The sequence below is a fragment of the Sminthopsis crassicaudata genome, chromosome 3 (genome assembly GCF_048593235.1).
Source record: "Sminthopsis crassicaudata isolate SCR6 chromosome 3, ASM4859323v1, whole genome shotgun sequence".
Taxonomy (NCBI): domain Eukaryota; kingdom Metazoa; phylum Chordata; class Mammalia; order Dasyuromorphia; family Dasyuridae; genus Sminthopsis; species Sminthopsis crassicaudata.
The window spans coordinates 188793620-188821099 of record NC_133619.1 but is presented as its reverse complement, the minus strand read 5'-3'; the positions used below and the strand labels follow the sequence as shown (position 1 = coordinate 188821099).

The 27480-nt window shown below is 32.6% G+C and overlaps 1 protein-coding gene across 11 annotated transcripts in view; it reads right to left on the bottom strand.

The window, feature by feature from the left end:
- Nucleotides 1–27480, bottom strand: part of ROBO2 (roundabout guidance receptor 2) — a 632113-nt gene that overhangs the window by 147858 nt on the left and 456775 nt on the right. For all 11 annotated transcript variants that reach the window (XM_074299770.1, XM_074299773.1, XM_074299779.1 and 8 more), the window contains 4 exons: nt 19886–19967; nt 16672–16834; nt 14834–15000; nt 11300–11421 (listed from right to left, as the gene is read on the bottom strand). In XM_074299770.1, the coding sequence (XP_074155871.1) occupies nt 11300–11421; nt 14834–15000; nt 16672–16834; nt 19886–19967 (534 nt within the window). The remainder of the gene's footprint in view (nt 1–11299; nt 11422–14833; nt 15001–16671; nt 16835–19885; nt 19968–27480) is intronic.

Sequence of the window (27480 nt, the reverse complement as noted above, 5' to 3'; positions counted from 1 at the left end):
TGGCAGTAATATAGTTCTCAAGATTTCTTTTTACCTTTTTAGAAATCTCTTGAAGTCTGTATTTGAAGGTCAAACTTTTTGTGTAGATCTAGTTTTTTCATTAACAATAGATGGAATTCATTTATTTCATTAACTGTCCATCTTCTTACCTGGAAAAAGATGCTCATTTTTGGTGGGTAAGTTATTCTTGGCTGCATACCAAGTTCCTTAGCCTTTCGGAATATCATATTCCAGGCCCTTCGTTCTTTTAATGTGTATGCTGCTAGATCCTGCATTATCCTTATTGTGGCTCCTCCATATCTGAATTGCTTTTTTCTAGCAGCTTCCAATATTTTTTCCTTCATCTGATGGTTTTTGAACTTCCCACTATATTTCTTGGTGTTTTGATTTTAGGGTCCCTTTCAGTAGGTGATTGATGAATTTTTTCAATGTCTATTTTATCTTCTCTTTCTAAACCATCTGGGCAGCTCTCTTTGATAATTTCCTGGAAAATAGTGTCCAGGCTCTTTTTTTTCCTAACATTTTTTAGGGAGTCCGATTATTCTCAAATTGTCTCTCCTGGATATATTTTCCAGGTCTGTTGTCTTCCCTATAAGGTACTTGACATTCTTTTCCATTGTTTCTTTTTTCTGGTTTTGCTTGACTACTTCTTGGTTTCTCCTTGTTCAAGTCTAATTTTCAATGATATATTTTCTTCAATCACTTTTTTATATCTTTTTGTAATTGTCCAATTGAGTTTTTAAGTGAGTTTTTTCTTCTATGGAATTTTTTTCCATTTCATCCATTTTATTTTTTAGAGAGCTGTTTTCTTTTTCCACCTCACTAATTTTATTTCTCAATGATTTGATCTCTTTATCCACTCTGGATGACTTCTCCAAACTCTCTTACAAAGTTTCCCTTTCCTTCTCCCATTTCTCTTCTAGCTTACTTGTGAGCCTTTTTGATTTCCTCTATGGGAGTCTTATGTATTGAGGAGCAGATCATATCCCCCTTAAGGGATTCCTCTGGAGACAATCTGCTTTTAGTCTCCTCAGGGTTTGAAGTCTGCTCTCTCTCCATACAGAAGCTGTCAATGGTTAGAGCCCTTTAAAATGTTTTGTTCATTTTGTCAGAGCGGGAATTGAAGAAAACAAATTGACAAGAGAAAGAATTGGTCGGTTTCTGGGCATGGGGTGGGGCTGGATGGTGTAACTGGACTTTCTCTACCGACTGTGGGAGACAGCAGTGAGGCACTAACAGGACAGCAATGGCTGGGCTGAGTCTGTGCTCTGAGTCTCTAAGAACGCCCTGAGTCACTCTGCATGGGGGTGGGGGTGGCCAGGTCTGGAGAGACCCTAGCTTTCCCCGGTTTTATTCTTTACCTCCTGTGTTTACACCTTCTCTGCTGATCCTGGCTTGCTGCCAAGCCAGAATATGCACACTGGGGTAAAGGTTGTTCCACAGAAACAGACCTTTTCTGGCAAATTTCAAATATGTGTTCTGTTGGTAATTATTTGTGGGTTTTTTTTCCAGTCAAGCATTAATTCTGAGGCTTGTCATGAAGTAAATTCTGCGAGAAAACATAAAGCTCAAGCATCTATGTGCCTTCTCTCCACCATCTTGGCCGGAAGTCCTTGACTAGTTCTTGATGTCTTTTGAGTAATTCACTTCCACTTGTTCAGTTATAATTTTCAATGAATAATTTTCTTCAGTTAGCTTTTTTGCCTCTTTGAATTTGGCAAATTGAACTTTTCAATGAGCTGTTTTATTCTTTAGACTTTTTTTTTTCCATTTCACCAATTCTATTTTTTTAGAGAGATTTTTTTCCTCCATATTTTCCCAATCTATTTTTTAAGAAATGGCTTTCTTCAGTATATATTTTTCCACTTCATCAGTTGTATTTCTCAAGTTGTGTTGTTCAGACAATTTCTGTCTTTCCTTTTCCAAATTACTCATTTCATCTACTTTCTTCCTTTTTCTTCTCTCTTTTAAGGTCCTTTTGAATTCTTCCAAAAGAGCCTTTGAGTTGGAGGCCAAATCATATTACACATGGAGCCTTTATCTGGAGGTATTTTGCCTTTGGTATCATCAGATTTTTTTTCTGTGCTTTCCTGTTTTCATAATAGCCATCTAGGGTCAAAACTCTTTTTGCTTCTTTGATCATTGTTGAAGGTTGAAGTCTGCTCCTAGGGCAAAGGGGAGATTGTCCCAAGCTTCCTCTTACATTAACAAGAATTTCAAACTCTCTGAGGTCAATACTTCTAGTTTCCTTTTTGTGCTGGATGGGTGTAAACAAATTCCACTTCATATGCTGGAGTTCAGGGGCTCACCATTTGCCTTCTATGATTATATTGGAGGTCTTGCAATTAGTCTTCTGATCCACTGACTTCTAAATCAAAACAGAATAGCCAGTGCTGCTGTATTTTGGCACAGAGATTCCCACCAAAGTTTTCACTTATGGGGCCTCTCACCCTGGACTTCCCTATGCCACACTTGCACTGGGCTGCTTCCCTCCATGCCCAATGGCATTCCTGAAATCCTTCCAAGATATCTTCTGCTGGAAATTTGTTACACTCCAAATATATATATGGATTCTGTCATTCTACAATATGTTCAGAGGCTTGATCTGGTGTGGATGCTGAGGAAAGCCAGGAAGAGCTTAGGTAAAGACCTGTCTACTCTTCACCATCTAGACTCATCTCTCTCCCCCACCCCACACCCGGTATTCCAGATTTTAAGAGTTAGTTTTGAGGAGGGGGGAGCCAAGATGGATTAGAGGACACACACATTTTTTCTGACTTTTTCTCTGACCTCATAAATTATTTTATGAAACTCAGCCTCTGAATTAGGCCTTGACTGTCAGAACCCACAAATATTGGGAATACAACACATTATCAACAGAAGATAATCTCAAAATTCACCAGAAAAGGTCTGTTAATGCTCACACACAAGGATGGAATGGGGTAAACCAGGCACAGATTCAGGCAGATAGGCAGTGAGAGCATGGAGAACAACTGATGTTGAGCAGACTGGAGGGGGGGTGAAGTGTAGTATATGCAGAATATCTGTGGGGAGAACTTTACCACTGTGTTAGCTACTCTGCCCTGGCAGCAAAAACAGTAGATTAGCAAAGAAACTATAAATACAGAAGGTAAAGACAAAACTCTCTCAGAACCTGGCCACACCCACCCAACACCAGGAGGGACTCAGCATGATCTCAGTGCCCAACTGCTAATCCCAGCACAGACATTGATTTCCTACTGCTACTTCCTGTTGTCTGTAAAGGCAGCTTGGAATTACCTCACCATCCCATAAGCAGACCACAGCATTTTTTGTATTTTTTTTTAATGAATAAAAAGACAAAGCAGACTCTAATGATAGATAGCTTCTATACTGAAAGAGAGCATATTTCAAACTCTGAGGAGACTAAAAACAGTCTGTCTCTAGATGAAAACCCAAAGACATATATTAGGACATAAAGACCTCAAATTCAAATGCAGAAAGGCAGAAATAGTAAATGCATCCTTTTCAGATCATGATGCAATAAAAATTACACTCAATAAAAAGCCAGGGGAAAATAGACCAAAAATATTTGGAAACTAAATAATCTCATCCTAAAGAATGAATGGGTGAAACTGATCTCAGTGCCCAACTGCTAATCCCAGCACAGACATTGATTTCCTACTGCTACTTCCTGTTGTCTGTAAAGGCAGCTTGGAATTACCTCACCATCCCATAAGCAGACCACAGCATTTTTTGTATTTTTTTTAATGAATAAAAAGACAAAGCAGACTCTAATGATAGATAGCTTCTATACTGAAAGAGAGCATATTTCAAACTCTGAGGAGACTAAAAACAGTCTGTCTCTAGATGAAAACCCAAAGACATATATTAGGACATAAAGACCTCAAATTCAAATGCAGAAAGGCAGAAATAGTAAATGCATCCTTTTCAGATCATGATGCAATAAAAATTACACTCAATAAAAAGCCAGGGGAAAATAGACCAAAAATATTTGGAAACTAAATAATCTCATCCTAAAGAATGAATGGGTGAAACAGCAAATCATAGGCACAATTAATAATTTCACCCAAGATAATGACAATCATGAGATGACATACCAGACTGTGTGGGATGCAGCTAAAGCTTTAATGGGGGAAATTTTATATCTCTATAGGCCTACTTGCATAAAATAGAAAAAGAGCAAATTAAAAACTCCCCATCTATGGGAAGTTTACTTGAAATTCTAAAAATAATAGCAGATATTAATGAAACTGAAAGACAAAAAACTATTGAATAAACAAATAAAACTAAAAGTTGGTTCTATGAAAAAACCAACAAAATACATAAACCCTTGGTAAATATGATTAGCAAAAAAAGAGGAAAATCAAATTAGTCTTAAAAATGAAAAAGGGAGAACTTGCCCCTAATGAAGAGGAAATTAGAGTAGTAATTAGGAGTTACTTTACATAAATTTATGCCAATAAATTTGATAACTTAAATGAAATGGATGAATACCTTCAAAAATATAGGTTGCACAGATTAACAGAGGAAGAAGTAAATTGGTTAAATGACTCTTTTAGAAATTTGGTTAAATGAGTATTTTAGAAAAAGAAATAGGACAACCTATTAATCAGCTCCCTAAGAAAAAAATCCCCAGAACCAGATGGATTTACATGTGAATTCTACCAAATGAACATTTAATTCCAGTGCTATATTATAAATTATTTGAAAAAAGAGGGACTGAAGGACTCCTACCAGATTTCTTTTATATACACAGATATGGTACTGATATCTAAACCAGGGAGGATGAAAAGAGAGAAAGAAAATTATAGACCAATCTCCCTAATGAACATTGATGCACTAATCTTAAATAAAATATCAGCAAAAAGATTACATAAAATCCCCGCCATGTTGGAGCAGATGTGGGAACTAAAGGTTATAGAAAATGCAGCATGACCAAGTGGGACTTATACCAGGAATGCAGGACTGGTTTAATATCAGGAAAATTATTAACTTAATTGATTATATCAATACCCAAATTAACAAAAAACATATGATCATCTCAATAGACACAGAAAAATCATTTGATAAAATCCAACACCCATTTGTATTAAAAACTCTAAAGAGAATAGGAATAAATGGACTTTTCCTAAAAACAGTCAGTAGCAACTATTTATAACCATCAATAAGCATCATATGTAATGGTGATAAACTAGAACCATTCCCAATGAAATCAGGAGTGAAACAAGGTTGTCCACTATCACCATTACTATTCAATATTGTAATAGAAATGCTAGCTTCAGCAAGAAGAGATGAAAAAGAGATTAAATGAATTAGAATAGGTAATAAGAAAACCAAATTATCACTCTTTGCAATTGATATGATGGTAGACTTAGAGAACTCCAGAGATTCTACTAAAAAGCTATTAGAAATAGTCCACAACTTTAGAAAAGTTGCAGGATGCAAAATAAATTCACATAAATCCTCAGCATTTTTATACATCACTAACAAAATTCTACAGCGAGAGATACAAAGATTAATTCCATTTAAAATGACTATTGATAGTATAAAATATTTGGGAATCTATCTGCCAAGGGAAAGTCAGGAATTCTACGTGCAAAATTACAAAACACTTTCAAAACAAATAAAGTCAGATCTAAATAAGTTGGAAAATAATAAGTGCTCTTGGATAGGTTGAATGATTATAATAAAGATGATCATACTATCTAAAGTAATCTATTTATTTAGTGGTATACCAATCAAACACCCAAGAAACTCTTTTACTGCCCTAGAAAAAAATAACAACAAAATTCATCTGGAACAACAAAATGTCAAGAATTTCAAGAGAACTAATGAAAATAAAATCAAAGGAAGGTGGCCTAGCTGTACCTGATCTAAAACTATATTATAAAGCAGTTGTCACCAAAACCATTTGGTATTGACTAAGAAATAGATTAGCTGATCAGTGGAACAGGTTAGGTTCACAGGACAAAAGAGTCAATAACTATAGTAATCTAGTGTTTGACAAATCCAGAGACCCCAAATTTTGGGATAAGAATTCACTATTTGACAAAAACTGATGGGAAAACTGAAAATTAGTATAGCAGGAACTAGACACTGACCCACATTTAACATAATACATCAAGATAAGATCAAAATGGGTTCATAATCTAGGCATAAAGAATGAGATTATAAATAAATTAGAAGAATTTAGGATAATTTACCTCACAGACCTATGGAGGAGGAAGGAATTTGCAACCAAAGAATAACTAGAGATAATTATTGATCACAAAATAGAAAATTTTGACTATATCAAGTTAAAATGCTTTTGTATAAATAAAACAAATGCAGACACGATCAGAAGGGAAGCACTAAACTGGGAAAACAGTTTTACAGTTAAAGGTCCTGATAAAAGTCTCATTTCCAATATACATAGAGAATTGACTCTAATTTATTAGAAATCAAGCCATTCTCCAATTGATAAATGGTCAAAGGTTATGAACAGAGGATTGTTGCATGAAGAAATTGAAACTATTTCTACTCATATAAAAAAGGTGTTCCAAATCATTATTGATCAGAGAAATGCAAATTAAGACAACTCTGAGTTACCTCTCAAGTTGGCTAAGATGGTAGGAAAAGATAATGATGAATGTTGGAGGGGATGTGGGAAAACTGGTTCTTCTGATGCATTCTTAGTGGAGTTGTGAACAAATCCAACCATTGTGGAGACCAATTTGGAACTGTACTCAAAAAGTATAGTAGTGCTACTTCTGGGCTTATATCCAAAAGATATATTAAAGAAGGGAAAGGGACCTGTATGTGCAAAAATGTTTGTGGCAACCCTTTTTGCAGTGGCTAGAAATTGGAAATTGAATGGATGCCCATCAACTGGAGAATGGTTGAGTAAATTGTGGCAGATGAATGTATGGATTATTATTGTTCTGTAAGAAATGACTAGCAGGAGGAATGTAGAGAGGCTTGGAGAGACATACATAAACTTATGCTAAGTGAAGTGAAAAAAACCAAGAGATCATTATACACTTCAACAACAATAAATACTAAATGAGGATGAATTGTGATGGAAGTGGCTGTCTTCAACAATGAGAGAATTCAAATCAGTTCCAATTGATCTGTAATGAACAGAACCAGCTACACCCAGTGAAAGAACAGTGGGAAATGAGTGTGCACCACAACATAGCATTTCCACTCTTTCTATTATAATTTGCTTATATTTTTTCCTTCTCAGGTTATTTTTACTTTCTTTCTAAATCTGATTTTTCTTGTGCAACAAGATAAGTTTAGAAATATGTATACATATATTGCATTTAACATAAACTTTAACATATTTAACATGTATGGGACTGCCTTCTATATAGGGTAGGGTATGGGGGGAAGGAGAGGAAAAATAGGAACAGAAGTTTTTGCAAAGGTCAGTGTTGAAAAATTACCTGTGCATATGTTTTGGCAATAAAAAGCTAATAAAATGGGGAAAAAAAGGAGTTAGTTTTGATAGGTGAGCATTTTTAGGTTATAACATAAACAATGTTCCATTCTTTTTTAAACAGATTGGTTCTACTAAAAGAATACATACGGTTAAAAGGAAGGACCTTGATTTCAGAAAGAAGCCTGTGGTCATTGCAATGAACAATTTCCCACTTATAATCCAGTCCATTTTTCTTTTTCTATTTAATTATGAAGCAAATTTATTGTGAATATGTAGTATCTTATATCATACTTTACACAATATGAATTTTTCATTCACTTTTCCCTCCTATGTTGAACATTAGACAAAACTTTTTGAATAATTATAAATCTCATTTACAAGGGTCTAAGCTTAAAGAAGTTAACACTTTGTTAAGGAAATCAGAAGCATCTAGAGAGCCTTACTTTCCACACTGAATTTCGTATTGTCTGTGACAATGTTGAACATCTTTGGAAAACATATCTATTTGCTGTGTGTTTCATTAATAAATCAGGTGGTCACTGAACAAAGTTATATCTGTTATTCGGTTTCAGATAATATTGCATGCCTGAAATATGTAAGAGTTATGACTCCAGTCTACATTATGTTGGAAGAAAGCCTAGAAGGCCAGATTTTGTGTTGATTAAATTTTGCTTTTAAAATAACCAGTAATTGTTACCTCTCAGACTTGTGGAGGAGGAAGGAATTTGGGTACAAAGGAGAACTAGAGATCATTATTGATCACAAAATAGAAATTTTTGATTACATCAAATTAAAAAGTTTCTGCACAAACAAAACTAATGCAAACAAGATTAGAAGGGAAGTAACAAATTGGGAAAACATTTTTACAATTAAAGGTTCTGATAAAGGCCTCATCTCCAAAATATACAGAGAATTGACATTAATTTATAAGAAATCAAGCCATTCTCCAATTGATAAATGGTCAAAGGATATGAACAGACAATTTTCAGATGATGAAATTGAAACTATTTCTACTCATATAAAAGAGTGTTCCAAATCACTATTGAGCAGAGAAATGCAAATTAAGACAACTCTGAGATACCACTACACACCTGTCAGATTGCCTAAGATGACAGGAACAAATAATGATGAATGTTGTAGGGGATGTGGGAAAACTGGGACACTGATGCATTGTTGGTGGAGTTGTGAAAGAATCCAACCATTGTGGTGAGCAATCTGGAATTATGCCCAAAAAGTTATCAAAATGTGCATACCCTTTGACCCAACAGTGCTACTACTGGGCTTATATCCCAATGAAATACTAAAGAAGGGAAAGGGACTTGTATGTGTCAAAATGTTTGTGGCAGCCCTTTTTGTAGTGGCTAGAAATAGAAAATGAATGGATGTCCATCAATTGAAGAATGATTGGGTAAATTATGGTATATGAATGTTATGGAATATTATTGTTCTGTAAGAAATGACCAACAGGAGGAATACAGAGAGGCTTGGAGAGACTTACATCAACTGATGCTGAGTGAAACGAGCAGAACTAGGAGAACATTATACACTTCAACAATGATACTGTATGAGGATGTACTCTGATGGAAGTGGATATCTTCAACATAGAGAAGAGCTAATCCAATTCCAATTGATCAATGATGGACAGAATCAGCTACACCCAGAAAAGGATCACTGGGAAATGAGTATAAACTGTGAGCATTTTGTTTTGTTTTGTTTTTCTTCCCAGATAATTTTTACCTTCTGAATACAATTCTTCCTTTGCAACAACAACAACAGAATTCGGTTCTGCACATATATATTGTACCAAGCATATACTATAAAATATTTAATATGTATGGGAATGCCTGCCATCTAGGGGAGAGGGTGGAGGAAAGGAGGGGAAAAATTTGGAACAGAAGGGGGTACAAGGGATAATGTTGTAAAAATATATATATCTATGCATATGTACTGTCAAAAAATGTTAAAATTATAAAACTAATCATAAAAAAATAACCAGTAATTGATGTACAGAGGAAAAATATATTATGCACTTTGCCTTTTAGTCAATTATGAAACTATGGAGAAGAAATTATTCAAATAATAGTTTGCATAAATCTGCCTCCTCATAGCTTTAAAATTAAAAAAAAATCTTGATAAATATCATATAAATTTTTCTCATGAAAATATTGTAGCTTAGAAGTAGGCATATGTAGCAGCCATTAATGTGTTTTTTTTCCTTCAAGAGTACAAAAGGGAATACAGGGACATAAAGTTGGAAAAGCATATCACTTGGATGCCCATCAATTGAAGAATGGCTGAATAAATTTTGTTATATTAATATTATGGAATATTATTGTTCTGTAAGAAATGACCCAACAGGATGATTTCAGAAAGTCCTGAAAAGACTTACATGAATTGATGCTGAATGAAATGAGCAGGACCAGGAGATCATTATATACTTCAACAACAATACTATATGATGATCAATTCTGATGGATGTGGCTCTCTTAAACAATGAGATGAACCAAATCAGTTCCAATAGAACAGTAATGAACTGAACCAGCTACACCCAGCGAAAGAACTCTGGGAGTGGACTGTGAACCACTACATAGAATTCCCTATCTCTCTATTTTTGTCCGCCTGCATTTTTTATTTCCTTTGCAGTCTAATTGTACACTATTGCAAAGCCCAGTTCTTTTTGTAAAGCAAAACAACTGTCTGCACATGTATACATATATTGTATTTAATTTATAATTTAACATATTTAACATATATTGGTCAACCTGACATCTCCGGGGGGGAGGGAAGGAGGGGAAATATTAGAACAAAAGGTTTGGCAATTGTCAATGATGTAAAATTACCCATGCATATATCTGGTAAATAAAAACTATTAAATAATAATAAAAAAGCATATCAGTGTGATATGGTGGATAAAATGCTTATGCAGGAGTCAGGAAGACCTGAATTCACTTCTGGCCTCAGACTATACAGGCAGTACAATTCTGGGCAAATCATTTAACCCTATTTGACCTAGTTTTCTCATCTGTAAAATAAGCTCGAGAAGGAAATGGCAAACCATTCCAATATCTGGCAAAACAACCCCAAATGAGGTCATGAAGCATCACACACAACTGAAACTAATGGACAACAACAAAATAGAAACAGAATTTGGAAATAAATATTTGTTTGGCATTAACTTTGTCAGAAAACATTGCATACTCTCTTGTTATTTTTCTAGAGTTTTTTTGTTGCTGTGTTTTGGTCACTGTAACCCTTATCTCAGAAAGGCATTTTTTCTACTTTAAAAAAATTACTAATACATTTTGCTTGAGTTCATATAAAGGCTTGAAACTCTTGAGTTAATGCACTGAGGTCAGAACAATTGAGCACTTATGGCTAATTACCGATTGGATAATGGCCCAATCATTTGGTGTATACAGAGAATTGTAGGAGAGACTAGGGGGTGGAGTAAGACTAGCCAGAGTCTTCTGGGAGAGAGATGAAGAGATAAGGTCACAGAGATCCTGTGGACATCCCCTTCACTTCTACCACTAAAGACAAGAATAAAGACCATGGACTTTTGCTTATCCTGATTACAGCTGAATCTAAGGTATTCAGAGTGCCAACACGGTCATCACAAGTTCACATATTAGAAAACAAAAAGATTAATATTTTCTCATCATATTTACTGTAAAATTTCAGAAAACTCAACAAATTGCACAAAATATGCATGGCATCTAAACTAATATTTTCCCATGAAATTAATATTTTTATTTCATTAGATAGTTTTTCTTATATTTATCAAATAATTTAATTTTAGTGTGATGCTTCAACTAAATTAAGATGAGGAATATAATAAAAAAAGAATTATTTATGTAGTTATAGTTCACTTACAGTCCATGTGACTTGAACTGTGGTAGGAGTCAACACAACAGGATTATGAAGACGTACAATGACATCCCCCAATTCTTTCTGTACTTGTCTGTGATCTACTCCTTGTGCTGGTGGGCTTATATCTGTTGGTACATAAAAAAATCCCAAAGAGTAAGTATTTTTACAGTAATTCATCTCAGTTTCACAGCACTATATTTGCTTAAATTATAAATTATAAAACGGATCATTGAATAATATTTAACTTTGTCTTCACCTAATATCATGCTAGACATTATGCTGACAAAAGTCATCCTTACTTTCATTAGAAGGTTTAATTTCCACAATGGATAAACATGTTTTAAGCAGAGGTATTCAGGTAAATATTTTCTTAAAAATGAACAAGATACCAGCTTAAATATTTTGTAATAATATTTATTCCATAACAGTAGAAAGGATTTTGCTTACTGAGAAGTCATTTCTACTTGAATCTGCAATTTCAAGGACAAGCTATTCCCTATTAATGAATATAGCAGTTTGGAAAAGTAAATTAATTCCTTAGGCAACCATATGATGTTTATTTAGCACATTCATAAATTCAAAATTATGGTAATGATGATGTAAAATATAAACAACATGAAAAGAAAAGATCACTGATCTTAATTTATTGTTATGTAGTGTATGTATATTTGTGTGCACACTGAGTATGTGTGTGTATGTATATACATACATATATGTATATAAGTGGGGAAGGGATGATGGGCTGGAATAAAGGTTTGGTGGAGAATTAACAATATTATAGTTCTCTGGAAACAATAACAACAAAAATGGAAATGATGAATTTTATTATTGATCTTCTCAGCATCACATAGATTCATGTTCATTATCCTTTTATATTACTTTTTCCTGCACTGTACATCAATCAATATATATCAAAAGCATGCATATACTTTTAATTTCATGTTAGAAAAATAACTTCTATAAAATAAAACAAATTGTATAAAATAAAAGTATATATAAAATGATTTCCCAATTATTAATTTAAATATATAAATTTGCAACTATTCTACAATAGAAATTGACCTTGAAATTCTCTTCTGATATGTTTTTAGATATTGTATTTTAGGAAACACAATGTATTTAAGAAAATAAAAATTATTTGCTTTCATATTATTTTTATATTACACATTATTATATTCTTCATAATATTGTAAAATTAGAATTGTGTTATTTCATTAAAATAGGTTGTACTCAACTATGGAGATAGCATAGCAGTTTTTTTTTCTGATTTTAATTTCCCTAAGTTTGCATGAATAATAAAGCTATCTAAAGTTACTTGATAACTGTGAAAACAATTCAGATTTCTTCTAGTTAAATTATATTAACGTTTGTAGTGTGCATCAGCCCATACATTAATGCTGACTTTTACCTGAAGTCCAGGTATTTGTTCCTTATAGAAATAAATAAAAATAAGAGATATTTAGACATCATTATGGGTAACTTTTGGAAATTGAATTAAATGAAAAGGTCAATTTTAAAGTATTTGTTTTAATGTTCAAATCATATCTTGAGTCAACTCTAGCTATGCCTTAATTACAGTGTAATTGTATACAATGTACACAATTTAAAAAAAAATTTTAGAATTCAGACAAAAATCATGGATTTTCTTATTAGAGATTTATTAAAAGCATATTTACTTTGCATCTTCATTGTATTAAAACACCTAAGAACAAAAACTATTTTTGGTAGCTTTGTTTCAACTCTTTTCACTAAAAAGTTATTCTAGCTTTAAGTGCCTTTAGTAAAAAGCAGAAATGATACAGAACCTGAAAAATGTTTTTCAATTTAGTTATGTAACATAAATATATAATTTTTTTCAAATCATAAATACAAACATAAATATTTAATCAATATGATGAAAAATTTCCAATCTTCTATGATAAATATTGATATGACGTATATTATGTAATGTATAAAATGGTAATTTTTTTATTCAAGTAAATTAATGCTTTAAAACAATGTAATTGTCAAAGTTACAATGTTAATGTCTTTTCCTTACACTTCAGGTTCAATGATTTAATTTACTCATTAAAGACAGTAACATGGAAATAGGTTTGTATCCTGGTAAAGATGAAATATTACCATTATTCACATCTTTAAATTCTTTGTGGTGCCTTTTCTTTCTACCCAAATAGGCTCTTAATTATAGAAAATTAACCACATGCCTGTTTAATGCATAATAGAAAATGACTTTTCCCTCCTTTGACTCTCATGTCAATAACTTTAAAAAGTCATATGATTTATTTCACTTGAATATTGTAAGAAACTATTTTCCATTGTAATTGCATGCTAGCTACTATCATTGCAATGCACTATAATTATAATAATATTTTATGCTTGTGTGGTGCTTTTCAGAGGATAAAATGCCATTTTGTATTATATTCTGTAAAAAGAACAAGAAAAAATTATAAATAGAAAACAATCCCTTCTTAACAGATATATGCAATAAAAAGTGATAAGCTTATCATTAGATTACATAAATATATTCACTTTGTGGCTAATAAGGACTAATTCAGTAGAATCATAAAATGTGTCATAAAAATAATGGAGGAAAGTTTCGATACCTGGACCACAAGTTTCTCAGTAAAAGCAAAATCTCTGATTAAAATGGAGAATCTATTCTCATAACATTCTATATCAACATAGTCTATTAAGGAAGAAAACTTCATTTTTTTCCATAATATGTAAGTGGCTTCAGCAATGTTTCATGACTTTCAGCCTATCTTCTCACACGATTTCCTCCTTTTCCCCCACATTGCTGCCAGTAGTAAAGGTATATATTATTTTACTATTTTTCCATCCCTATAACTTTCCAAATAAAAATATCTTTGTCCAACTGTAATTCCTTTATATATGTGGTCATCACTATTAGAATATAAACTCAAGATATAGTTAGATGGCTCAGTGGCTAGAGCAATAACTCTGGAATCAGAAAATACATGAGTTGAAATCAGAACTTAAACACTTGTTGTAGCAATGTGATCCTGGATGAGTCACTTAACACCAAATAACTTGAAAAAAGAATATATGCTCATTGGGGGAGGGACCTTTTTCCACTTTTGTATTTTTATCTCCAGCATATAACACAATGGTTACTTTCATAAGTGCTTTTCCATTCATTATCTGGGCAATTAAGGAGATAAAAATTTCCTTTATTGTAATCATGTATAAATGAGGGGTAGATGTCATAGAGTAAATATCTTCTCTTTCCTCTGTTCCTAAATGTCTTAAAGTCTTCATCTTTGGCTTTTTCTTTGGAATCCTGGACAAAGAATGTAAAATCAAATGTTTATGCAACTAGTCCTGAGAGAGGCAAAATACTATGCCAAAATATAAAGTCTGTTTCTTAATCACAGAGTCAAGCCTAATGAAAAAATACTAAAAATTATGAAAGATTCATTTATCCTTGGTCCATATTTAACTAATTTATTTATAAATCCACCCAAAATTTATCTTTCTAATTAGCATCACGAATAACATCTGCTTTTCCAAAATTACCTTGTGTGCGCACAGGATCTGATATGGGGCTAGGATCACTAAGACCCTGAGAGTTGATAGCTCTCACCATGAACAAGTAGATTGTATTAGGCCGCAGTCCTCTTACAGTGTACAATGTTGTCTTTACATGGTTTGCCACAGTTTGCCAGCTATTGCTCACTGATTGGCTGAAATGAAATTGAAGATTTACATTTCAAGCATAGAAAAAAAAAGGCACAAAGAATGGGGTTGGATTTCAATGACAAAATTTAATGGTTAGAAATTAAAACAAAATATGACAAATAATAAAACACAAACCATTTGGAGTTTTGAGCTCAGTAAATGAAACAGTTTAATGAATTCAGATAATTCCACAACAAAGCAGAGCCCATCTATGATAAAAGTACCATGCAGAAAAAAAAAATGATAAACAGCCCAAGAGATGGGACAGCCTTTGTTAAATACTCTGCAGCCACTAAATGAACACCTGTAAAATGAAAGAAAGGAAAGGGGTGGAAGTAGGGACCAAAAATCACAACATCAATTCTGAAGAAATATTACCCTCTAAATATATGCAAATATGTGTGCATTTATACACACATACACACACACATACACACACCTTGGAAAGAATTAACCTAAAGAACTAATACATGTACTACAGAGTAAATTATGCCAACATATTTTCCTGTTATAAGTTCTCTTTACATCAAATTCACATGCAACATTATAATAGAACCTTCTAAGACTACACATCTGTAAAAGAAGAAAAGGAGTGGGGTGTAAATATTGCTTTCTATGCTTATATTTTTAATAAATTGTACATTTTGATCTCTCTGAATGGAGAAATAGATTTAAATTTAAGAGCAAAGAGCCATTCCACAATATTCACATGTCATTTTTAACACTTTATGTGATGTTAAAATGTTCTTCTATTAACAAAGAAAAAAGAATCTGATTTTTAAAAATAGCTTCCAAATGTTTATTTTTCAAAAGACATGGTATACCAAAATATTAAAACTATTAAAAGGCAATTTTAGTTTTCCAAAAGCATTTTAAATATTTGTTGTTAAGGAAACGATAACAAAGTAAATAGAGACAAAAAGTTTTATCTAAGAAAATTCATAAAATTCAAGGTATGTTGAAATACAAAAATGAAAATTGTATTTATTTTCTAATTTGTCTTAGTAGATAACACATAGAGAGATATACACATCTTTCACTCTTTATATAGCTATAGAAAATAAACAGGTTAAATCTGAACACTCAAAATATGTTTATCTATTCCCCAAAAGTATATATAATTTAACTACTCTTCTAGGCACTCTATAAGTATGCTTTTAAATATATAAATTTCATATATTTTAATTATTTTAGTTTACTATCTACTTAGTAAGAAACCAGTTCTTTCTGTTTATAAATGTAACACATACATGTGTCTATCAATCTATCTGTCTGTCTGTCTGTCTGGTTGTTTCTCTGTCTACCTATCTATACTGGAATGTGCCTAACCTTCAACTATTTTTTCCCAATTAACTGGTTCTAATGCAATTTTAAGATATTATATGATTAGACTAAAGAAGAAAAAATAATTGTGCTGATGATACCCTTGCAAACCTGAAGGCACAGGCAAATGCTCATTTTCTTTCCTGTTTATAGTTTGTTAGTGGAAACAAGAACAGTCTCATCTTTGACTTGTGCATCATCAGAAATAAGGTCTCTTTATGATTTTTTTAAATTATTATTTTTCCATAAAACGTCATTATTATGCCTAAGAATATACATTTACTATAGTTATTAGCACATAAAGGTTTTTTTTTTTCTTTTAAGGACATAAAAAAGTAAAATTGTTCACATACCTAAAGGCCTCAATGATATATGCATTAGTTGGTAGGCTTCCAGGACTTCCTGGCTGCCAGGATAAGGTGACACTATTTTTACTGACATCAGTGACCTGAGGTTTGGATGGTGATCCAGGTAGGTCATTTAAATCATATTTTTTACTGATTGTTGCTTCAGATTCTGTAGGGAGTCAAATACAAATTAGTTAACTTTTACTTGTTAACTTATTAGATAAAATATATTTATTAGATAAAATATTAAAAAAGTTAAGATATCAATGTGCCTTCCCCACCTTTATATGCTGTTTATGATATTATCTGCCACCCCCTCTAGTTTTGTGCATTCCTTTTGCTCAAATGATAGCTCCTCCATGAGGCATTTCCTATTCACTGAAGTAGTAAATAATCTTTGCTTTCTCTGAACTCTAACTCTATACTTTTCATCACACTCTTAGAATAATATGATCATAGATTTAGAGTTAGATGGTGCTTCAAAGAGCATCTACCCTAAATATGCCATTTACAGATGATACAATTGAGGAACAAGCATTTATGTGACTTATTCAAAATGATACAGGTAGTAAAAATGAGAAATAGTATTTTAACCCGCATCCTCAGATTTCAGGGTGAGGGTTCTTTCCATATGTCATGTTATTACCACCTCCTCTTATTTTTTTTTTTTGAATTAAAATTATTTTTGTCATATCCTTCCACCCAACTCCATTAGAATATAAGCTCATAGAGGGCAGGGATAACAACCTTAAAGAAAATAAACATAATAGCTATATACCAATTGTAATTATTTTAATTTGCAAAACCTTTGCCTTTTAACAAGATATAAAGAAATTTGTGTTTTTCTTTTTTCAGCTGCCACTTTTGACACATCTTTTCCCCCCTCCCTTCCTTCCTTCCTTCCTTCCTTCCTTCCTTCCTTCCTTCCTTCCTTCCTTCCTTCCTTCCTTCCTTCCTTCCTTCCTTCCTTCCTTCCTTCCTTTTTTTCTTTTATAGTTGCAGAGATCATGCTGATAATTTTTTTACTTACATAATACATAGCTTATTGGTTTTAAGCTTGCTTTTACTAACTCTTCCCCCCCACTTTTTTTTTTTAATTAGTCACTACATAACCATGTCTGTCTGAGTTTGGTGAGGTTGAGTTTTTATTTAAATGAAATAATTTGGTTTCATTTCTTTTGAAATTTAGATTAAGCACAATGCTCTGCAGTTGGGATCTTTTCTGTAATTGATTCTGTCATCTAATATTGGCTATCTATTTTACAGTTTTGGATTATCTATAAATTTTATAAGCATAATATATAGTGCCTTAATACAAGTCATTGATAAAAAATTTAAACTGCTTAAGGCCAACCACAAATTCCTGTAGTATTTCACTGGAAATCTTCTGACATCCTGATACTGAATCATTAACAACTAGATTCCTCCTTGAGTTTGAAGCTATTCAATCAGCTTTGAATAATTTAACTTTATAATAATCTAGATCACATCTTTCTGCACTCTCCATAAAAATGTTACTTTCTTTAAAATAAAAAGCTTTGCAAAACTATATCCAAAACATTCTTACCATCTACTAGTTAACTACTCCAGTTAAGAAGGAAATGAAATTACTCTAGCATGATCTGTTGTTGATAAAGTTATGAAGACTCTTTCTAATTAGCATTTTCCATTACAAATTTTAATTGATTATCTCCTTAATGATTCATTTTAGAATTTCTCTAGGAACCCAACTCAAGCTACCTGTGCTATATTTTTTAAAATAACTTTATTTTTTTTTAATTGGGACATTTATTCTTTCCTAGTTTATTGCTATTACTACCATTTTCCATATGTAATAGGATCATATCAAATATGATAATCTTTCACAAATCAAATCTGTCTGTTCTTTTAGTACCAAAAGATGTTTTTCTGAGCCAAAAAATATGAACTAAGAAAGAGCAACAAGTTTCTCTATTATCTCCTTACTTATTGTTGATATGAACCACTTATTACTCATTTTTTCAATCTATCATTTCCAGTGCAAAGGTCGTTCTTGAATTAAGCAGCTCTGCAATTTCCCTTTTGTCAATTAACATTGTCATGCTCCAATAAGAGGTCCTATCCATCTTCCTCCAGCCAATATTCTTTTTTGTTGTCCTTAGATTCCCTCATCAAATTTAGCTCATTCTGAGCTTGAGGATTCCTGCTACCATTTTTACTAGATCATGGAAAGCTCTTATAATTTTTTTTTTCCTGAAGCAATTGGGATTAAGTAACTTGTCCAGGGTCACACAGCTAGGAAGTGTCTGAAAACAGATTTGAACTCAAGTCCTCCTGAATTCAGGGTTAGTGCTCTATCTACTGTGCCACCTAGTTGCCTGTCTTGTAATCTTTTTAGTTAAATCTTTTCTTCTATTTTCAGTAAATTTCTTTCTAAAAATCTTGTTTGTTGTATCCCTTTGATTTAATATCACTCCCTTCATAAAATTTCATTTCTGTCTTCAGAATTTCTTGAGCATCTCCTATTCCTCCTGGACTTGTAGCATTTCAGTCCATGGGTACTACCTACTAGCTCTCTTAGATCAACTCACATTGACATATTATATTATCCTTAGGTCAACAACTTTTGGACTTAAAAAAATAACTTCCAGTGCCTAAGACAGTGTTCTGCACACAGTGATGATTAATAAATAGATATACAGATATTGATATGTGCTATCTTTTAAATAGTTATATACAGATTCTGAATAATTACTTTGGTAAACATTTTGATGAAAAGTATGGCAATACAAAAAAGAGAAATGCTGTGGTCTTTGGCCTAAATGCACTTATAATATCTGATACTTATTTCTCTTAATACTAAAACAGATTTTTGATACAATAATTTCCAGTATTCCCTTCATAATTACAGATCATGACCTCTCTATTTAAAAAAAAATTCAAATGTCTGTCAATCCGTCTCTGCTCCCTTCCTTCTAAAACATCAATGTACTGAGATCACTCTTCTGGTGATTAGACTTTCTTCATGTAAATAGAATGGTATTTAGACAACAAATCATAATCTATACTTGATCCTATCTAATGGTAGCTGGAGCAGAAATTTAAGAAGCTTAAATTCTTGGAACATTACTGAAGTACTTTGGTGGAAGCCCTATTTGATTAAAGTTATTTAAATGAGTCATAATTTTTATGCCTCAAAATTTTTAGCTTGCTATTGTCAAGGCTTTCTCTAGAAACTCACCAGTTACATCTAAAACAGCACTCCATGATGTCTCTCCACTTGAACTTGTAGCGACACATGTGTAAGTGCCAGTATCAGAAACCTTTAGTGCAAAAAAAAAGGGGGGGGGAGAAAGGCTAGTACATGTAACTTTTTTAGATAAATATTACATTTCAATTAAAGTAACCTTTAATTCCTTAAATAATATACATTTGTCAGCCTGTTACAAGACAAATAATATGATAAGAGAAGAACAAATAAATTTTCAGATACCAAAATGTAAAGTTTGTTTTCATCATATTTCTGCAAATGATTTTTAAAATAATATGGCACAACCACATTGTGATTCACCTTACCCTACCACATATTTTGTTAAACTATGACATAACAATATCTATTTATATAGTAATTTTGAATATCTGTATGTCTACTTGCTAATGTTGTTAAACTATTTCTGCATTTTTTCTTCTTTCTCATTATACTTGACTATTATCTTCATCTCCTAACAGCAATTTGCAAGGATAATTCATCATATAACATTTAAAAATTAAGCATAATATTTTCTCAAAATACTCAGGAAAAAGAACTGATGCCAGAAATTATTTCAAAAAGCCTTTAAATAAAATAATATATCTCAAACAAATTACAATGGGATAGACTTTGGCATATAAAAAACAAATAGATAAATCACTTATTTCTCTTTTTTTTCTTGTTACTTTCTATTTTCTTTGAACAAATGGGAATATGTGAAGAAGGAAGTAAAGAAAATAGGTGGGGGGAGATAAGGACAAGTCTTCTGCTTGAAAAATCTTAAGAATTTCAACTTCATCTTAGATCCAGGAAATCTGACTATTGTCTCTGCATCTTCCCAGAAGCTTACCAGAGATTCACGTGTCAGCTTGAAACTAGGCAACTTATCTCAGGGCTATTTAGTCCAGATATTTTCCAGCACTCTGGGACTTTTGTGAATCTGGCTCAAACTGAACTGCAAGTTCTAGTCTCTTAATTGTACTTCTTCATTCTATATTATTGTACTTCTTCAGACTATATTATTGTCCTGCCTACTGTGTGATGGACTTTGTGAATTTTCTTGAAATTACCTCTTTTAAAGTAGCTCTCTCCAGCCACTAATATTTGTTTGGACTTACTCCTCAATAATTAGCACATTCCAATATTATTCTCATACTTTTTTTTATCCCATTGATCCTGAATCTTTGGTTTGTCAAGTATAAATTTTATTATCTACAACTGCATAGAACCTTCCTCCCAACTTCCTTAAAACTAAATTTCTCAAAAAAATTTTCTTCCACTGTCTTTCTGGAATTCCTGCTCAATAATTTAATAACTTGTTTTAGCTCACAATTTCTTAATTGTTCCCTCTTCTGTAGTTTAATGAGACACTGCAATACAGGCTCATCTTTTTAGTACTAGTTAATTTTCAATTGTATCTGTGATTCACTGGTTGAAGTCAAAGGAATCAGATTTCACTATTACTATCAGAGTCTCTCCACCACCACCATTACTCTTTATCTCTTTCAATAAATTAAAAAAATATTTAAATACCTACTATGTGCTAGGCACTATGTTATCTGGTAGGGATATGATGTTCACTCCCAGGTACATGTTTTTTTTTCTCCTATTTGGCTTCTACCTTAACAGTAGGCAATTAATGCTCAAAATCTCTTCAATCCTCTTCAAGCCCTTTAGATCTATTTCTCCCCTCAGCTATCACCCTTGACTTATAGAAAAGTTGAAGCTATTGGATGAGGCCTTCCTCTTTATTTCTTCTCATCTTCACCTTTTAGTTCTTTCTTCTTCATTTTTTCCTCAGGAAGGAAGACATTCTCCTTTGACTAACAAACTCCTCTACATACATTTCTTTCCATCTTTTACATCACATTATTACCTATATTATCTTGATTCCCTTTAATTGTTAGTCTTTTCTTAGACTAACTTCCATGTTATTTACAAAAAAATACATAATTCCCTCCTTAAAAAAAACTCATTTTATTCTATCACCCCTGCTAGCTGTTATCCTATATTTCTAATCATCTCCTACCCTAAATTTATTGAGAAAGATTTGATTAATTTAATTGGATTGAGGAAATACTGAAAACCTTTACACTCAGTGCCTCTACTTTCTTTCCTCCAGCATTTCTAAACCTTATGCACTCTGGTTTTTGACCTCATCATTTGATGAAAACATTCTTTCCAAAGTCATCAATGATTCTTTTTTTTTTTTAATTTTTTGCTGAGGCAATTGGGATCAAGTGACATGCCCAGGGTCACATAGCTAGGTAGTATTAAGTGTCTGAGCTCAGATTTGAACTCAGGTCCTCCTGACTTCAGGGGTGGTACCCTATTCACTGCACCACCTAGCTACCTCATCAATGATCTTTTGATTGGCCAATTTAATTCTCTTTTCTCAGTTAGAAGATGAAATTCTTTTACCTCTCTTCTGTCTTTGACATTGTTGACTACTCTTTTCTCCTGAATATTCTCTTCTCTAGGTTTTTATGACATTACTTTCTCCTAAAATTTTCTCTTACATGTTTGACTGTTTCTTTCTTTTCTTTTTTTTTTTTTCCTTTTTTATTTTTATTTTTTATTTACTTTTTTTTGCTGAGGCAGTTGGAATCAAGTGACTTGCCCAGGGGTCACACAGCTAGGAACTGTTAAGTGTCTAAAGCCAAATTTGAACTTAGGTCCCCTTGACTTCAGGAGGTGTTCCAAGACTGTTCTTTTTAAGACTCCTTTGCTACATCTTTGTCCAGATCTCACCCACTAATGTTAGATTTCTCCCAAGGCTCCATTGTAGCCCATCTTCTTCCTCTCATTTAATAATCTCATCAGATTCTGTGTGTTCAGTTATTTTATGCACCTAATTTTCAAATCTATATGCTTTACTTTAATCTGTCTCCTGGGTTATAGTTTTGTAGAACTAATAGCCTTTTGCACATTTCAAAATGACATTCTTTAAGAATCTCTGGCTCAATATATCCAAAGCATATCTCATTTTCCTTTCTTCCAAGCCTACTTGTTGCCTTCACTTGCCTATTATAGTTCTCCCAATAATCTAAGCTCAAAATGTGAATGTAATTTGTGGCTCCTCTCTCATATTCATTTCAGATTTCGATTTTCACTACAGCTGAAATTCATTGCACTGGTGCAATAGCATCAGGTGGTCTCCCTGCCTCAAGTCTTTCTCTACTCTAGTCAGTATTCCACTCAGCTATCAAAATGTTTTTCCAAGTCTCTTCAGAAGCAAATGTAGAATCCTTTGCTTAACTTCTAAAACTCTTCAAAACTGGGTCTCTTTCTGCCTTTCCAGTCTTCTTTCACATTCCTAACCCCATGTATTCTGCAGTCCATTGTCTATACAAAACTATATCTCCCAACTCTAGACACTTTTACTTATTGTTCTCTATGCTTAGAATTCTCTCTTCCTCCTCATCCCTGCTTCTTGGATTCCTTTAATTGTCACCTCAAATACACCTTCCATAAGAAACTTTACATTATTCTACTAAATCTTAATGTCTTCCCTTTAAAGCTATCTCCAATTTATCTTGCATACATTTTATATACAGTTGTTTACATGTTTATATCTCAATAGATTACTAAAAAGCTTGAGCTTTCTATTTGAGCTACTTGAAAATGCCTTTGGTCTTTCTCTGTGTCCTTAGCACTCAGAATAGTTGCTTAGCACATAGCAGGTGGTTAATAAAGGTCTGTTGTTATTGAATAGTAACAGCTGAGGTAACTAGATAGCTCATATATACATGAAAGTCCTCCAGACCTTGACAGGGAGTGAACTTAAGGCTACAAGATTAGAATTGTATAGTATAAGCATGTATATGTATGCTTATGTATGAAGTGTGTGTATGTCTTCATACACACATATGAGAGTCTGTAAGTAGCAATGAACTCTGAGTCAAGAATACACACACACAAATATAGATAAATATGTATACATATATATGTATATATATATATTAGTTTATGCATAATTATATATGTATCTGGTAAAGAGATGTCATTAATTTCTGCCAAATATCATATAAATGTACATATATGTCTATATATGTAAACATATGAGTACACACAGTATATGCACATTTTTATTCATTTATGCCATAGATTTTGAGATATATAGGTAAGATTTATGTTTCTATTTATCCATCTGTATCTATTCATTTAACTATTTCAAGTTATATGGAAGAAATTTATAACATCTGTGTATCCGATATATCATTTCCCAACACAAATTCATATAATTTTTAGTTGAAATAACCTTAGAGGTTTTTCTAGGATAAATTCTTCAACATAATATGTGGTTACATCTTAAGAACAAAATCAAAACCAAAAACTTTCTCAGGATTTCATATAATTTTACTTGTGTTACTTTTAAGATATTCCTTGCCCCAATTTAATATTTATTAGTTGTGTTATTTTATATGCCAAAGCTGACAAGGCTGAGAAAAGAAAGGTGCAATATTCTTCTCTAAAATGTAATATTCTCTTGTTGGGGTTTTCATGGGATCTCTGAGGCAGCCTTAGTTTCAGCTCAGTATTCACCCCAAATGCAGCTAGGTGTTAAAGTCCAAATCCTTTATTGTTTCTTTCCAAATCTTGTCTCCTTTCCTGGGTTCTGCTAGTTTTTTTTTTTTTTTTTTTTTTTTTTTTTTTTTTTTTTCTGGAAGCCTTCTGGATCTTGGTTTCAATAACGAAGTGAAGGAGGACAGCCTGCCACCACTTCTCTGGTCTTCCCTAGTTCTCCTTCTGCCTGAGTTTGTCAGAGTTTATATCCTCTCTCATCATAGGTGTGAATCTTGTGGAACTATAGTAAGTACTAAGTACAAGTACTGAACTAGAGAACTGTTAAGCACTATGCTAAACAACCATTGTCTCTATCAATTCCATTGACTTAGCACCTTGTTTCAAGTTCTGGCTCATAACAGAAAGGAAAAGTGAAAGGATATAGGGAAAGATGCACTCAACTTAAAGGCAAAAAAAATTTCAGAATACCAAAGAGATAAGATTTTTCTCACATAAGCCATGCAAGAAAACAATAGAATAGTAAAGACAAGAGATCTCTTCAACAAAGAGATATCACAGAAAAATTTCATGCAAAAGTGGGCATGATAAAGTTCAAAAAAGTTAAAATCAGAAGACATTAACAAGAGCTGACAAGAATATCTAAACAATAAGTATATTAGCCATCACCATAGCATGACAGTGTGATGTTGTAATCAAGAAATAGACATCTTGAAAACTGAAGTCAAGTGAGCCTTAGGAAAGATTGTGAAAAGATCTGGATTGGAAAAGATCAATTAATATTCCAGTCCCAAAGAAGGGCAAGAATATTTAAATTGCAGAGTGATTTTACTCATTTCATATACTAGCAAGGTCAATGCTTAAAAGTCAGCCAGCTAGGTTTCAGAAGCAATTATGTGAACAGAGAATTTATAGAAGAGCATGTGCATTATCAAAATGTGAGAAGAACTACCAAATTGCCAACATTCATGGACTATGTAGTTAAGCTAGGGAATTTCAGGAAAAAAAATATATTTCTGTTTCATTGACTAAACTAATTCCTTTGACTGTGTGAATCACAACAAATATGGCAAATACTCAAAGAGACTGAAGTGCTAGATCATATTAGTTGTCTTCTGAGGAAACTATACAAGGCTCAAACAACCAACAATTAGAACTGAACATGAAACAATGATTGATTTTAAATTAGAAAATGAGTACAAGGCTGTTTGTTGTCACCTTATTTAGCTTATAGGCAGAATTCCTCATATGAAGTGCCAAGCTGGATGAATCAAAAACCAGAATTGAGTTGCCATCTGAGATCAACAATTTCAGATATGTAGATAATACCACTTCTATGACAGAAAGTGATAAAGAATTAATAAATCTGATGAGGATTGAAAGAGGAAAGAATAAAAATTGGTTTGAAACATAATACCAAAAACATCTAAGAGGATGAAAATAGATGGCCTTGGATGAAATTGGCAGTGTTGGACTTTTTAAGGTAAGTTCTTCAACAGATCTGTTTTACTAAGGCCATACTCATTCAGTGACTAAGACTAGATAGCAATTGAGACAAAGAATCTCCTCTTTTACTTAGTCCAAAAAAATCTAAATGAATGAATACATGAATTTGGGAGGGGAAGATCCTTAGAGTTTTTGGCCAAAGCAGAAATGACTACTATTTACATTCAATCTGAGTCAATCAGGATCCACACAATGATCAAATGGGGCTTGGCCTAGGACCTACCAATATCTCACACTATATAATAAGATAAGATTAAAATGGATAAATGACTTAGGCATAAAGGGTTAGAAAAGCAAGGAATAGTTTACTTGTCAGACCTACGGAAAGAGAGAACATTATGAAATGCAAAATGGATAATTTAGATTACATTATATTAATTTTTTTTTTTTGCACAAAGTCAATGCAACTAAGATGAGAAGGGAAGCAGAAATCTGGGAAACAATTTTTACAACCAGTTTCTTTGATAAAAGCCTAATTTCTCAAATAGATAGAGAACTGAGTCAAATTTGTAACAATACCGATCATTCCCCTATTGCTCAAAAATATGAACAAGCAGTTTTCAGATGAAGAAATTAAAGATATCTATAGACATATGAAAAAATGTTCCAATCATTTATTACACAAATGGAAAATAACTCTGAAGTACTGCTTCAGACCTTTCAAATTAGCTAATATTGTAGAAAAGGAAAATGAGAAATGTTGGAGAAGATGTGGGAAAAGTGGAACATTAATCTCTTGTTGGTGGAATTGTGACCTGATTTAATCATCCTGGAAAGCAATTTGGAACTGTGCCCAAAGTGCTATAAAACTGAGCAATCCTTTGATCCAACAATAGAATTAGTAGACATATCACAAATAGATCATTAAAGGGGGAAAGGATCCACATGTACAAAAATATTTATAGCAGCTCTTTTTATAGTGGCAAAGAATTGGGAATTGAGAGGTTGCCCATTAATTGGGGAATGGCTGAACAATATCAAATATAAGAATTCAATTGAATATTACTGTGCTATAACAAATGATATACTGGTGGATTTAAGCAAAATCTGGAAAGACTTTCATGAACTGACAATGAAATGATTAGAATTAGGACAACATTGTACAGTGTAAGAATAACACTGTGCAAGAATCAGCTACAATAGACCTGGCTGTTCTCAACAATATAGAGACCCAAGACAAGTCTAAAAGATTTGTGATGGAAAATGCTTCGAAGTCTGAATGCAGATTTAAACATGCCATTTTCACTATGTTTTTGTTATCTCTTTCTCATGTTTTTTTTTTTTTTTTCTTTTGTTCTGATTTTTCTTTTACAACGTGAGTAATGTGGCTATATGATTAATATGACTGTATATGTACCTTTATCAGATTGCTTGATGTTTTAGAGAGAATGAGAAGTGGAGGGAAATTTAGAACTCAAAATATTTTAAAAATGAGTGTTGAAAACTATCCTAACAATGTAATTGAAAATAAATACTATAAAGTAGGAAAAATATCAAGTATTCATCCAAATACTATGTCCCTAAATCAAATTGGTACAGAAAATGATTACTGAAAA